This window comes from Trypanosoma cruzi, genomic scaffold (genome assembly GCF_000209065.1).
Source record: "Trypanosoma cruzi strain CL Brener 1047053516251 genomic scaffold, whole genome shotgun sequence".
NCBI classification, from domain to species: domain Eukaryota; phylum Euglenozoa; class Kinetoplastea; order Trypanosomatida; family Trypanosomatidae; genus Trypanosoma; species Trypanosoma cruzi.
The window spans coordinates 32,720-48,041 of NW_001849254.1; the positions used below are offsets into that span (position 1 = coordinate 32,720).

General features: G+C 47.1%; 5 protein-coding genes across 5 annotated transcripts, besides 11 other annotated features; all 5 read right to left on the reverse strand.

Moving 5' to 3' along the window:
* Positions 1–15,322: part of a sequence feature (heterozygous, Esmeraldo-like haplotype) that runs on past the window's edge.
* Positions 46–1,989, reverse strand: Tc00.1047053506127.130 (hypothetical protein, conserved; the record flags this gene model as incomplete). The annotated part of the gene is made up of 1 exon (XM_811103.1): positions 46–1,989. The coding sequence occupies one exon, from the start codon at positions 1,987–1,989 to the stop codon at positions 46–48; it is 1,944 nt and encodes a 647-aa protein (XP_816196.1).
* Positions 2,101–2,190: a sequence feature (A-rich).
* On the reverse strand, positions 2,271–4,046 carry Tc00.1047053506127.140 (uncharacterized protein; the record flags this gene model as incomplete). Its single annotated transcript, XM_811104.1, has 1 exon — positions 2,271–4,046. One exon carries the CDS (start codon positions 4,044–4,046, stop codon positions 2,271–2,273), a length of 1,776 nt encoding a protein of 591 aa, XP_816197.1.
* Positions 4,166–4,194: a microsatellite.
* Positions 5,139–5,162: a microsatellite.
* On the reverse strand, positions 5,973–8,546 carry Tc00.1047053506127.150 (hypothetical protein, conserved; the record flags this gene model as incomplete). Its single annotated transcript, XM_811105.1, has 1 exon — positions 5,973–8,546. One exon carries the CDS (start codon positions 8,544–8,546, stop codon positions 5,973–5,975), a length of 2,574 nt encoding a protein of 857 aa, XP_816198.1.
* On the reverse strand, positions 9,345–11,777 carry Tc00.1047053506127.160 (hypothetical protein, conserved; the record flags this gene model as incomplete). Its single annotated transcript, XM_811106.1, has 1 exon — positions 9,345–11,777. One exon carries the CDS (start codon positions 11,775–11,777, stop codon positions 9,345–9,347), a length of 2,433 nt encoding a protein of 810 aa, XP_816199.1.
* Positions 12,299–12,346: a sequence feature (T-rich).
* Positions 12,445–12,527: a microsatellite.
* Positions 12,569–12,609: a microsatellite.
* Positions 12,888–12,908: a microsatellite.
* Positions 13,031–13,060: a microsatellite.
* Tc00.1047053506127.170 (eukaryotic translation initiation factor eIF-4E, putative) lies at positions 13,264–14,049 on the reverse strand (the record flags this gene model as incomplete). The annotated part of the gene is made up of 1 exon (XM_811107.1): positions 13,264–14,049. The coding sequence occupies one exon, from the start codon at positions 14,047–14,049 to the stop codon at positions 13,264–13,266; it is 786 nt and encodes a 261-aa protein (XP_816200.1).
* Positions 14,233–14,254: a sequence feature (AT_rich).
* Positions 14,268–14,296: a microsatellite.

Genomic DNA, 15,322 nt, shown 5'->3' on the forward strand with positions numbered 1-15,322 from the left:
ATGAAAGCACGCACCTCAGTCCTATCCTTTTTTCCCCCCAAATTTCTACCTCCGCGTTGGTTTTGGTACACGCGGAGGGTGCGGTAGGCGGCAACTCGTTTCGGTTCGTTCGGCTGCAGGCATTTCCGTCTCGTCCTCATGAATCTCGGCGGATATTCTGCGATCGATATCTATCAGCACGTCAGCATAATCCTCAAGACGCCTCATTGATGCATAGAACTCACGTTCGGATTTGCGGTATTGCTCGGTACATTGCCTAAACCTCTCGTGGAGGCGGTCCCAGAGCCGTGTGAGGGCTGCCTCAGCCACGTCCAGTTCTGACAGCTTCTGCTCCAAATCGGCAATTTGCACGGTGGAGTCGTGTTCCTTGTTTTTGACCAAAATGCATGCGTTTTGCAAGCAATCCTGAAGAATTCCAATCCGTTCATCCAAGCGATCTAATTCTTGCGGAAGACGATGCTCGCGATACATGAGTTTTTGACTTTCTACCCCCTTTTGCTGCAGTTTTTCCCCTTGCAACGTGTCAGCAGAAAGTGCATTCACACGATGCTTTTCTCCCTCTGCCATTCCATCATCCTCCTTTGTGCTCGAAGCCTGAATCGACGGCACACATACCCCTTCAATATCCCCTCCTGTGACCGATCGCAGGGGAAAAGAGGACACCGAATCACCCCAATCCCCTGTTCCCTGTTCATTTGTTGTTGGCGTGCTCGCAGTGGCCGGAGTGCTGCCGACCAAAGGCTTTGGGCAGCTTCTCACTTCGCTCTCATGAATTGGAGAAGTCCCATGAAAGAGGACGTTGGATGATGCATGACTATTGCTGTGGGTCAAGTTGGGCTTCTCATTCTCAATTGCTTCTTCCAAAGGAGTGCGCACGGACGTCTGATCCTCCGCCCGGGCCGATGGTGACAATGGCGGCACATCCGAAAGATCAGGGAGTGATGGATTTGCCCCGCCCGTGGAGCCCGCTGTTGTTTCCACGGATGCGGAGACTGGCGTTAAAATTGGATTTGAAGAGGCCACACCATGGGGTTTCCCCACCGCAGCAACTTCAAGAGACCCCTTGCACTCGTTTCTCATCTCTTCATTGTTTTGGGGTCGAGAGGGTTTTGACACATATCGAATATAGTGCTGAAAAACTGGCGGTCCACTCAGCCGCAACACACCTGAAACGATCGTTGGAGAGTCGACATCCTCGATAAGAAAAGGAATCTCCTTCACACTTTCATACGAGTTCGTCTGTACTTTCAAAAGAGAGAGGGTAAACAGTGAGATTGGTGTCTCCCTACCGTTTTCTCCACACTTGAGAACTGACAACGTAAACTCACGCGATGCCAATGCCTGCAACGTCCCTTGAAAAAATACTTCTGGTAGTATTTCATTATTCCATGTGACAGAACCCAACTTCGATCGCACCATCCCGCTACGCATATCGACGGTACTAGAGGAGAGCACATACCGTAGTTTGTACTCACCGCTTTCAAGACCGGAAGCACGCAATTCGCTTAACTGCATTCTAAAATCACATATTTGATCCATAGTAATGCACACGGAAACTCTACCCAATATTCTATTTTCAGAACCCGCATCGGAAACTCTCAGTGGAAACTCATATTGGGCGGTGACATTTCTTGCCAAGGACAGCAGGTCTATTGAAGCAACTCCCACCAGTGAGCCGTGACTCGAATGGGCGTCCATGTCAGTCTGTTGTTCGACGGCGTTAAGACAGATGATTTGAAAGCAGACACTGCGTTGACTAAACGTTGCGGCAAGGTCTTTCAATGAAGGAGCCTGAATACGATATTTGAAAGAGATTGGTTTAGTTTTTTCTGCATTTCGTGATGCTGAGGGCAACGAAAGATCAACTGACTTGCCATCAAACAGAAGGCGAAACAGAAGCGTGCCGTTATGTAGAACATCTCCCCCTGCATCCTGAGAATAGGAAAACGAGACACGATCCAAAATGACCCTAAAAAACCATGCATTCATGCTGGGGTCTCACCAACAAAGCTCAATCCTTCTCCCCCCCTCCCCAACAGCAATTGCTCCCTATTGCAGTATGCATTCGCCTTGCCAGGGTAAATCAAAGGAAGAGAAATTAAATAACAACAACAAAAAAAAAAAAAAACAATAATAAAATCATGAATAGACAAAAAAAGTAAGAGGGTTGAAATATCAATAAAAAAAAAAGCGTCTTCCAATACTCCCCCATAATAATTGGAGCTAAATAACTCACCTTGGAGCTTTATCCAATTAATTGTCTATCCCATTCACGGTGGCGGAGGAGGAGGAGGCAATTTCCGAGGTGGCGGCGGTGGTGGCGGTAATGTTGCTTGCAATAACGGTTGAGAAACGGCCACGTCGTTCGCAGGTGACGCTCTGTGGGATGGTGATGGCTGTGCGGACGAAATACCAGCTGGAGGAAACCGCACTTGGACGACATCTCCAGATCTCAAAGCCGATGGAGACGGTGGCGTTTCAACAATAGCTTCATGCACAGCGTGGTCTCCATTTACGGACGACTTCGAAGTTAATGGAACTGCGGACCTCAATCCGGGGGATGGCAACAGTGAAGACACTCGTCCTTCGGCTCTCTTTTCGGTATACCCATTTTCACAAGAGGCGTATGTTCCGGCCTCATTTTTCGAGGGAAGGAAAGTTTTTGGCTCTGATATAGCATCCTTGGGAGTAAAGGAGCGTTCACGCAACTGATTTATAAAGGTGGATGAACATCGTCGATTTAACCGCAATTTCCACTCCCTTGATTTGGCCGTTCCGTCTTTTTGGAAATCGTCTAGTGTCACTTCAGGTTCCAGCAACATGTCAAAGTTCAGGAGGACGCGTTGGGCCGGTGTCAAGTGCCTAAAATTTCCCAACAATACTTCTTCTTGTTGATTTTTTTGCTCGCTCTCACGCTCCACGGCCTCCTGTAAGACACGAAGTTCTGTTCTGGTCCTTTCAAGATCGCATGTCTTTTCCTTCAGTTTTCTAAGCAAATACGCCTCTCGCCTCCCGGGACCCGCTTCATCAGCAACAGCAGCAGCAACAACACTATCCTTACTATAGTCACAATTAACACCTCTGTTATTGGTGTCTGGAACGCTGGATGTTTGCAGGGGATCGTGTAGATGGTGCAAAATGCCTGGATGCAAGGGGTCCAGATAAGTGAGCGGAGGGCACGCCGATTCATTTTTGAGCAGCTTCCCTATGGCCATGGAATCATCTCTACTGAGAGAAATATTTCCCGTCTGCTCAGTTAAGTTCCTCATGCCTGTCAAGAGCAAAATCGTGTTCCCCTGAAATTCCTTGGCAGGTACGACAGAAGATACATTACACTCACCTTTTTTGGTGCCTTGACGCATCAAATCAAGAAACTTGTTTCGTCGGCATAAAATCGATGAAGCCCTTTCAACAGACCTCTCATGGGCAGTATCGTATTGCCGAAGTTCCGGAGAGTGTGTTGACTTTTTATACGATAATCCAGTCACAGGACGCTTTGACGCAATATATTTGTTTAGGGGAGACAGAGGGCCCTCGTCTTTCTTCTTCTCATCCAACACCTTTTCAGCAGTTTGCCTCTGCCATCCAGTTTGCAGGTTGTCTAGTAGTAACGCAGCATCCGCACTGGACACTCCACTAATTTCAATCTCATCGCCGTCTTGCATCTTCAACAAAACAACAGAAAACGGATGCGCGGACCGTGTATGTAGGCTGCTCCTTGAAATATCTACAGGCATTGCTTGGAGTTCGTGTCGTGAGCGTTCCCCTTCACATATTCCCATACTTAAGGTCTCTTCCCTTTCCGGTCTTATTGTGATGGAGGCAACGTCTTCCAACGCTATCGTATGCTCCCGCGACATCTCCTCTTCTCCTTTTTTAAGACACGAAATAAGGGTCACTACGCTGCGCTCACACAGTATCATCCCCATCGCTTTACTTTGTGAGAAATCATTTGAGCCCGCTGCTTTATTTCCACCCCGATCTGTTGATGGTGGTCGCTTAAGCAATGGTTCACACGGCATATGCTCAACTCCACATTGTCTCATTCTATTCAAGGAGAGAATAAGGAAAGAAGGACAGTGAAAAGAATACCCTCTCTTGACACCATCACGAGGCACGGATAGATGACTCGACCACCCCGAGAGTCAAGTCTGCCCCAGCAGTAATATATATATATACATATATATATATATAAAGAATAACCTTCACTTGGTTGGGACCCAAGCGGAAACTCCTCCCATCTCGCACCGCAGATTTTGCATAGAATGCATTGCTTCTTCTTGAGGGCATGAATAATTCGCCGTCTCTCGTAAAATAAGGAAAGGGTGCAGATCCGCCGGGTACCGCTCCTTTGGGTTTTTTTTCTGGTCCAAACTTATGGCGGTCCCCCTCAAAGAAACGCCCGATAATGATGAGGGATTCAAATTGGATTCCCAACGCAGAAAAGCTCGGATTTGCTTACGATTTGTGTTTAAATGCGGTAGCGCTCTCTGCAACGAAATAATAGACACGGAAGCCAAGGCAGGGGTGAAACCTCTCAATGGCCCCGAGAAGTGGATACCTGAGGCGGTTTCTTTGGAGAAAAAACACACGCGTCAGACAAAAATAATTAAGAATAAAATAAAAACAATCGGCATCGCATCACGTACAAACCAAAACTCCACCATCTACACCTTTTCTTTACTCTCCATTTAAAGTCCTGTCTTTTTTCAAGGATGCTCTGGCAACACACCATCGGTTCAAGCACCCATGATTCCAAGAAGCATCGCATTGTTCAGCGGTAACTATCGATGTTGCTAGAACGCCAATCTGCAATGAAACAACGACAGTCTCCGACCGCACCAGTTCACAACAAAGACCCTTCTCCAGCGATATAGATCCACAGTTACAAATGCGTCCATTGCCATGGCCTATACAATGCCTTGTAAACAACGTCACAAAAGCAGCAGCCATACGCACCCGGAATAGGGTACAGGCCGTGCAACTGCGTTGGACAGATCAATTCGGGTTTCTTGTCCATGTCTTCAGTGTCCAGGACTCTGACCTGGCGTTTTGCTCTCAATTTGGACTAACACGTCCATTAAATACCACGACACGGCCTCTAGAGGTTGAGGAAAGCCTCCAATATGCCCAAATGTAAAAAAAAAAAAAAAAAAAAAAAACCGTTTTCCTTGGATAATGCCAGGGTAAAGTCGCTGCTTCAATCCAAGAAACTTTTTAAATTACTTCCGAATGTGGGGTCATTCTCATAGAAAAAAAACAGACTTCGCAAATGCCAGCACCAATCATTTTAGTATGGCGCCGGTCACACCCAATTTTCACGGAGAAACGCAGTTTCCTCATTCGACACCATTGCGAAGGATGTGGGTTCATCCACCTGCCGCTTCATGGCTGTTCTATCAAAGTCAAGCGCCATGGTGCGTGTGTGTTGGGCTCCAAACCCCGTGTCTTGTGCGAAAAATGAAAGCGCTTCTTTTTTTCCTTTCTAACGGCAGGACTTCTCCATCCCCTTCTCTTTACAGTTCCTTTTGGCACGTTTGTGTTGAGTTGCGGATGCCGGTACGTACCGGGAGTTGGAAGTAGTGGACGCAAGCTGAAAGCAACAGAAGCTGATGAAGAGAACAATACATGGCACATAAGTACATTACCCCCAACACCACCACCATCAACAACAACAAGAAAAAACGAGGCAGATGAAGAGGTCCTCAATGATATTTACAACAGTCCGCACCCTCAAAACAAAAAACAAAAAAAAAAAAGCAGGAAGGTAGGTAACCACGCATGTAGAAATAAAACAGTTGGCACGTCTCCCCAACAAATATACCCATTAACAACATATATTTTTTTCTTTCGTCTGCGCTCAAAAAACCTTCCCCGTATACCCGTCAACAAGCACTAATAATAAATAAATACATAAATACGTCGCGAGGCATATAGATATAAAAATATAGATTTGTGTCACCGCATTGGGCTTACAAGGGATTATAATACGGAGGTGGAGGTGGTGAATAACGGGGTCCACCCATGACCGAATCGTAGCTGGGCGGTGCGTCCACACCCGCAGAATCCGATGGTGGTGCAGATGGAGGAGCGTCAAAGGCTGCCGCCATTTCGCGCTGCCGACGCAATATTTCCGCCATGCGTTCCGCTCGTTGTGGTTCAGACTGTTGTTGTTGCTGTTCGAGTAATGCAATCTGACCACGGAGTTCATCTTGACGCCGCCGTGACTCATTAATGGCATCCATGCTTTCTTTACTTTGTTGCATCTCCGAAATCTTTTGCGCAATTTGTGCGTCGAGCGTCGCCCGTAGACTTTCCGCCTCCAACTTGCGACACACCGTGAGGGACCTGGCACTGGAAAGGGTAGACTCCAGCCCGTCCAACATGGAGGACGCGTATCGCATGATGTCCCTAAACTCCTGACGGAGGTCCGTGTAAACAGAGCAGGCGTTCTCCAATCCATTACACACCTTCTGTACTTCCGCCACCATGGGATCTGAGCTCTGAAGAACACCAATACTGTTCACAACCTGCTCCACCTCTGCCATGATTTGTTCTTCCTCTCTCATTGTCTCATTGGCACGCTCGATGGCATCACTGATTTTTTGGGCCGCCCCATCCAAGACAGCACTGCGCTGACTAGCCTCTACAGCTGAAAGACCAAACGTCACATCATCTGACTCAATAAGTTCATTCAATTCTCGCAGTCGAAGGTCCTGCGTTTCTTCTGTTGTACGTTTACGTTTAGTCAAATTCTTAAGCACCTCCAATTGCTCAAGAACCCTTTCACTCTGTTTTCGGGCCTCTTTTGTTTCCACAAACGGCATAAGGGCATCCAAGTCTGCCATTGGCCAGTCCAGTCGCGCAAGATTGCGGAGGCTTCCCTCCAGCAACGTTTTGGCCTTTGTGAATGGATCCACAAACCATTGCTGAATCCCCTTCTCATGCTCCTGAAGTGCTGCCCTAATAGAAATGTACTCTGCAACTTCATTTGAAGGACGACGCACGCTGCGCCACATGCGCTCTCCATATGCAGTCACATAGGCCTCATCTTCCTTGCGTTCCGCCTCCAGTTCTGAATTCACCTGCTCCAATTTCCCCCTGGCAGCAACCCAAAGTTCTTCACATGTTTTCACACTGGATACCAACGATTCCACAAGACTTACTGTCATGCCTTCATCACTCTTGTGAAGGGATTGAATCTTCTCACGAAGCTGCCTTGGAACTTGTCCACGGCTCTTGGATTCACCCGACAAAATCTCAATTATCGCTGTCACACCAAGCGCTTGCCATCGTTCGTTGAGCTTATTACGCGTGGATACGCAGGATTTATAACAAACAGAGACGAGATTACGTTCCTTTTCACGCCATTTTGAGGCGATGGAAGCAATATGCGCCGGAACAATGCCAAAAAATGGGTCTTCACCACGCTTTGACTGGAAAGTCGTAAAACCCGGGTGTTCTGTGGCCTTTCCAAGAGGACGAGGAAGACCACTCGGTGCCTCCACTTCCTTCGGCACGCGCATAAAGTATACCGACTCATTTGCTGCAATTGCCTTCTCATGCTCCTTGTTTACATTGGCAATGATGCCGTTGATCCAGTTGCGGAGCTCATTTGTGGATAATTTTGGTATGTCCGTCAAATAGCTCTTCGCCTTCTCAAAATGTGCGATTGCGGTGCCAATGCATTCTGTATCGGCCATCGATGTGGCAAGATGCAGATGAGAACGCGCATAAAACACCGTCCCCATCGTTGAAAACAACTGTTCAATAAGTACCACTGAAGAATTCCGTTTGCTCCCTGTATACCACGCACTTGATTTAATGGAACTTGCCACCTCCTCATACTGCCTTCCACCTTCCCGCGCAATTTTGGCCAGCATGGAATGATTTCCCTTCATGTCATTTTCTGCCTTCAGGTACGCGGAATGATGCGCCATCACAAGACACATTCGACGAAGCAAATTCAGTGCTTCCGACGTTAAGTCGCCCTTGATATGCTCTGGTGGAAGTCGCTTCAGAAGATTTTCCACCATTTCATAGTACCCTGCCGCATTCTGAAAACTCTTGAAGGCACTCTTTACATCTCCCACCGTCCCGGTCTGCGCTTGATGTGCCCCAACGTATGCCCAGGATGCGGCGAGGTTATAGATGCAACTAATCAATTCAAGATTGCCATTCATTGATTCGTTCTTCTGATTATCATCAAAACTATCCCGCCACACAAAAGTCATGTTCTTATGCACTTGCGCCCCATGCAACGGAAGATGCGCCTGCGCCATCGCCACAAGCTGACAATATGGCTTTAATGTATGCTCAATGAACGTTTCAGTTGGTGGGGCTTTGGTATCTGTGCGAAAAGTCTGCACGATTGTTTTGTGAAGGGTATTCATCCGCTTCAACGTCGCCTCAACGGCACTTGTGTTGTTGCTTGAGTGATTCACGCTGATGAATTTAAGACACAATTCCCAATCCGGCACTTCGTCTTTTCCACGTCGGAAGGGCAGTGTGACGAATTGGTCTGGCAGGTGCACAAGCGCAGCCATTCTATTTTTTTTTTTAATTTACGTGGCTTATATTACTGTATGTATGTTTTTATTTACGACTATTTCCCTATCCCACACTCTCCTTTTTTACTTTCCGCCGCTGAACTCCTCCTTCTGCGTCCCCCTAAGCCCCTAAAAAATAATCCCAGCCTGATTTAATCAAATGTGCCTTGTCCCACGTGTATTGGCACACCCCTGTGTGTGCGTGTGCGTGTGCGTGAAAGGAGTGGCGGAAAGCAGATGGAAAGCCGCACCAAAAGTTGTCAACAAAAATATATATATTTCGTGAAGGAAAGGGCAAAGGCAAATTAAGCATGAAAAGCAATAAAACGGCCGTAACAACAGTGTAAGGAAAACATATATATATATATAAAAGAAAAACGTTGGAGATCATATTCTTTCCGTATCTTACATCGTCCATGACGGATGTGTGCGTGTGTGTAATCGTGCCGGCAATTACACATGCCAACAGCACCCTACATGATAGAAGGAACAACAAAAGTGGCACGCAGAAGAAGAAATGAACGGAAAGAATTCATGAAGTACATAAATGTATGTACGCACGCCACTCTCGCAGAGTCCCACGTTTATTCCGAAGATTTCTTCACAAAATTCATGATGTCCCTCCCTTTGCTGCCCATCCTTTGAGTGTCCATGAGCCCATGCGTGTAATCTTCCGCTGTTCTTCTTCCCATACATAATACACACACACACACAAGCGAACACGCAGAAGCACCTGATTTCTTTCATAAATTTCCTTCAGTCGGAATCTCGTTCCTGCCTCTTTTGTTTTTGCTACTACTTGGCGTTAGCCCTGCCAACCTCCTCCTCCTCTTCTACCATGCTGTCCATATCCATCTCCTCTGCCTCCGGCAGCGGCTGCGCCACCTTGTCCAGAAATTCCTTGTCGCGGTGGTGGTCATAGGCGTAAAAGTTCTCATCGAAGCTTTCATTGGACCACGCGGCCTTTTCCTCCGTGGGATTCACAGCAGGAGCTGGGGTTTCCAACATCTTCGGAGCACCAGCACCATAACGGTCCCGTTCTCGCACTCGTTCCGACCAACGCCACTCATAATAGTGCACACGGCGCACCTCGCGCTCTAACATCGCACGGAAGTGCCTTTTCTCACCACTCGGTCCCCGTGACAAAACCTTCGGCAGTGCATACCAGTGAAATGACCCAACACTTGTGCCAATGGCGACATACTGTACATAGTGTGGGGGAAGTGTGGGGGGAACGGGCTTAAAGTTGATGACGGTAATTGCATCCTGCACAAGCTGCTGAACAAGCAGCGGCTCTCTGTTTCTATCTAACAGATCCCATACCAGAATCTTCCCATCCATTGTGCCCACAAAAACAATACTGGATCGTAAAGGAGTCCAACAAGCGCAGGTGACAGGCGCATCATGTTGCGATGAAATAAAGATTGGATGACTCAAACCCAGGCGCCAAAGTTTAAAGTGAAGGTCACCACACGACAAATAAACATCACTTATGGTCGGATGCCGTTGTATACTGTAGACTGGTCCTGAATGCCCCTTGTTCAGGAGTCTTACGAAACGGGTTTCGTCCGCCTGGGTTGAAAATTCCCGCCGCTCATCCGGTATGAGCGTATTGCACATTGCAATCTCCCCAAGTGTGGTGCCACAGACAGTAACGTACGAAGGGGTTTCACGAAAGTCAAGGCCATCCACATAAAAACGGAAGCCCATCAAATCAATACCTCCACCAGGCCGTGACAACTGATATCGCAGCAATGGGACCCACGGAACCTCTTCGCCGCCCACGCGACTCTGGTGTTTTATCTTGCGAAGCTTATCAGGGGGAAGGTAATCAGGACGAATGTCCCAAACACACATGTACCCGTCATCGCTTAGCGAAACAAACTGTCGTCCCTCGTGTGTCACAGTTTGTTTCCCATCAAACCCACACTCCAGGCCGTTAAGCATCCATTGAATAGCATGCACAGGACGTCTATGCGAAAGCTCGACTCGAGAAATTTGCACCGGTTGAAGGCGAGGCACGAGTACATCACCATCCCGCTCCATACTAACTCCCTTCACACTCAACGCCATGGGAGGGATTTCTTTTGCCCCGGGCACGGTTTTCAATAACTTATTTTGATCGTCCGCATGATCCACCAACAACTTTTTGTTGGTGGCCGTGGCTGTATCCATCCGGTTAAGGTCCCAAAGAAATATTTGCCCATTCATTGCACCACCTACTATGTAGTTTGGCCTTAGAGGATTAAACTGAAGGACCTGGATTTCCACCGGCGCCTCTAAGAAAGCCCGTGGATGCATGGGGTCTGCAAAATCCCAAAGGAGGTTGATGACAGTTTCACATCTTTTTTCTGCCTCAATGCGTTCTTCCAAATTGTGTCTTGAAATAGAGGCCATACAAACAAGGTCATCCTTGGGACGAAAACTTCGCCAGCTGATTGAAGAAACTCGAAGATCCTTCATTGTAGTGTGCGTATAGTTGCCCTTTTCAATTAGGACCGTGTCATCACGGGAGCCCACAATCGCATCATCTTCCGTAAAAAGACTAAAGTCATCCTGGTAAATGGGCACCTCGTGGTTTTGCAGCAAACAATGTAACATACGGGGAAGCACTTTGTTAAGGAAGGCCGTCATCTTGGGATCTTCGGTCTTGGGGACCGTTATGTTATGAATACACGCATCAACAAGGGTGGGCTGTACCTGAATAGCGGAATCAACCTTTCGAGAAAATGACGTCTGTGACGCCTCGTCCACAACCGGCAAAACCGCCTGCACTCCGGTTTCCACTTCATTCCTCGACACTTCATACATGGTGCTCGTTGTCCCGCGCTGATCACGACTATCCTCACTGGCTTCCTTCGTCAGATAACTCGTGTGAACCATTCGTTGAAGTAGAAGAACATCACGACGCACCTCAAACGAAACACGCACCTGTGGCCGCTTCTTCACGTTGTAGCCATTTTCCTCAGCAATTTCATTTTCACTACCAAGACTTTCCCATGTTCCCTTGGGGACAATCGTCTTAAGGTTCCTTGCCAGGTCTAACAGTTCATCGGATATCCAATCTGCAGAGGATACACTTGCACGCTTTTCATGTCCTCCCACTGTCAAACCGAGAAATAGACTCGAAGTGCCGCCTTCACTCACCTGCGGTCTGTCCCCCGCCGAGGGCCCCCACAGGCTCGTGGAGCCGGGGGGGGGATCAGAAATATTCGTGCTGTTCGGCATAATCGCCTATTTCCCCCCTGGTTTCCCTCTTTCTTGGGTCAATGTAACAGAACAACCAACAAAAAATGTAATTCTTTAAAATATGCCCTTCCGTTTACCTGATTGGGCGATTGTGTGTAATGCACCGCTTAGATGGATTGCTTCTTATGCACCCCTCCCCCTGTATGGAAGCATGTAAGTGTTTCATAAAAAAAAAAATTACATAAAAAGATGAAAAAGAAGCGCATAGACGTCAAATCACGATATGATTGATATTGTATGCGTGTATGCACGCGCATATACACCGGATTGAATAGAAGGATTCATGACAAACTCCCGGGGAGAGGCATCAAAATTTATAGGAAAAAAAAAAAAAAAAAAAGAATTATACTTTGATGATGTTATCCTCACCTTGCTTTCCCATGGCAATAAAAAGAAAGCTCTGCGTTGATGGGAAACGCAAGGAGAACAAATCAACATAAAACACACACATTCAAACACAAAAGGAGTGGGTGCAGTAAGGTCACACCTCGTCTTCTCTCTCTTTTCTTTTCTCTTCCTTTTCTTTTTTCTTTTTTTTGCTTTTTTTTAGGTTTCGCGAAGTTGGAGCAAAAAAAAAAAAAAAGGAAGATGAGGCGGCCAAAAAGAAAGAAATCTTCAAGGGAAGAAAGGATGTAAGTGAAGATGGACACATACACAAACACACAGACACACAGAGATAGAGAGAGCCAGACAGTCCTATACATACATACATACATATGCATTTATATAAGAACAACAACAAAAACCAGCAACGGAAAACTAGAAGAGATAAAACAAAACAAAAACCAAAAAAAAAAAAAAAAAAAAAAAATCATGTCGTAAAGAAATAACCCCGCAGCGAAGATCCGGACCGAAGAGGGGGAGAGTTGCAAACAACAACAACAACAAAAAGGGATCTCCTCATTTTCCCCACTTTTTTTCTTCTGGGTCGTTTTGTGCATTTTTGTTTGTTTGTCACCGCAATGAATGTGGAGGCGTATTGCCTCACTCCATCAAAGTTCTCGCCCCGTCCACACACACACACACGAGACAACACAGAGGAAAAGGCGCCAAAAAAAAAAAAATCACCAAAACAGCCTATATCACGCATTTTTTTTTTTTTTTTTTTTTGTATCTGTAATCAGTACTGTGTGAAATTTAACCTGGCACCATTCCTCACTTTACACTTCTTTCAATTTTTCTTTCCGTTGGGCCCTGTTCCTCGTCGTCTCCTTGATAAAAATACATTTCTCTGTGTGTGTGTGTGTGTGTGTCTATGCGTGCGACTGCCCTTCTTACTTTCTAGCCTTTTTTTTATTCCATTGCCGTCTGTTCATCCTTTTCCTTTTCTCATCGCCTCCCGCCTCCTCATTTTGTTGAGGTGCTCGAGACCGCCCCACTCCTCTCTCTTGCCATCCCTTACAGCCAACCTTTTTTCATTCAATAATCTCTTTTTTGTTTGTTCCTCCCCCCTTAATTACCCTTACTACTTCCCGGTGCTGTGGGGGGTGAAGATAAACTTCATTGCCGGCGGCAGGCCAGCCTCTTTCACGAGTTTCTTCTCAATCCTAGCAACAGCCTCGCTGGCGGAGGCGTCACGCAGCCAAAGGGCGATGCGGTTATGATACTTGCGCCTTGACAAGACCAACCCCATGATGTGATCGCCGTCCGGCTCCGGGTCAAGGTACTCTCCCACCATAGCCATGAGCAAATTTTCCCACATGGTGTCCAACTCCGGTTTCTTCTCTGTCTCTTGTTCTTCCTTCTTGGCTTTGGCATTTTGATTGCTATTGCTGTTGTTCGTGGCGGCGCTTGCATTGTCTTTCTCCCCACCTGCGGCACCACTCGTGTTGGCATTTTCCCATTTCCTTCCTCCGACATCGCCAACAGGCTTATCATCCAGGCTTATCCACAGTTTTCCACCGGCTTTGTTGCTCGGATCCTCCCACATCGGTTTCACACCCTCGCGGAAAAAGTGATATTGGGCCGAAACACGAAGTACATGGGGTGGCTTGCAATAATGCAACATCGTAAAGAACTCCTCCACTGTACGGACCGTGATCACCTCCACAAGAGACAACTCCCACCGCTCACTGTCGTATGTGGAAAGAGAGTCGTACCACAACGTCCACGAGGAGTTCAGCGGGTGCTTCTTTGATCCCGTGTCCAAGCTGCGAGGAACAGCCAATTTCGTCTCCGCAACATCTTCGCCAGCACCGCTCTTGGAAGCAGCAGGATTTGCACCCGCCTCCTTCGACTTCACGTCCGACATCAAAAGACTTCTGCAGAATACAGAATAGGCAGAAAACTTAATCAAAACAACTAGCAAAGTAAAAAAAGAAAGAAACACAATAGAATCCAAAAGGATCCCCTCGCCCCACGTTCTCAGCCACAGTATATGCACATGGGTAAGGAAAAAAAAAGAGTAAAACGCATCCAACTCCCGACAAAAAACAAAAATAAAAATAAAATAATAACACTTTTCCCCCAAAAACAAAACAAAACAAAACAAAAAAAAAAGAAAAACACACATCACCATCCTTTGTTCCAATCTCCCATTACGTCCAGAGATGCTGAGCAATTTTAACCATATTTAAGGACCTTCGTCCAAAGAAATTCCTCAAATGCCTACACCAAATGTGAACATCAATCAAGGCAGAACCTCAAGTCAATACCTGCGTTACACTCACCCCAACCCATCCTGCGGTCATGACCACAGGATAAATTTCCTTGAGCCGCAAATAACAATGTACCCTCAGTTATTTTCCTTCTGCCATATCTTTTTTGCCCCGTCAGTATTTTCGTTTTTTTCTGAAACTTTTGTTAACAAATGAAAAAGTAGGTTATGCACCGGAGCTGTCATGATAATCGCCAGGCTTGATTTATGGCTTAACACGACAAATATATACTTTTTATTTCAGTAGAGCTCCCACAAAGCCGCATCACACCCATGACGCCAAAAATTCACTTAAGTCAAAAACTTTATTCATGTCACCTTAAGGCCGTCAGAAGCATTCATTGTTACGCGTGCCATGATCCTACTTTTCTCTCTGTATCTTCTATCGCATGCCTCACACCCACCTTCGTCCCAGCCCAGATTTAATGAGGAAGGTCTAGGCGTTCGGTATGTCTCCTTTGTCATTCTTTTGTCTTTTTTTGTGTGTCGTACGCACGTCGTGTTGTGTTGCGCGGCGTGGCCGGCGCCTCGCTGACGGTGTGTGCATGGAGGCAGCACGGGAAAGAAATGCCGGACATCGCAGCGTTAGATGGTCCCTGCCGCCACGCGGGATCATATAAACTCGGCGCCGCCCCTGCGTTGGTGTGCGAGCGGCCCGCCCAGCGCCGGCAACACACACCGCAACAGCCATCAACAATCAGACGTCCCCTCGTCGGGGCACACACGCGTCAAAACAATGGGGACGAGCCGGCGCCGTGCCGGCCACACCCGACGTCACACGCCATCCTAAGAGAGAAGAGAAAAAAGGAGGGAAGAGGGGTGTGCCCAGCCACTCAAAGCCACAAGAGACGGGGCAGAGAGACATGCC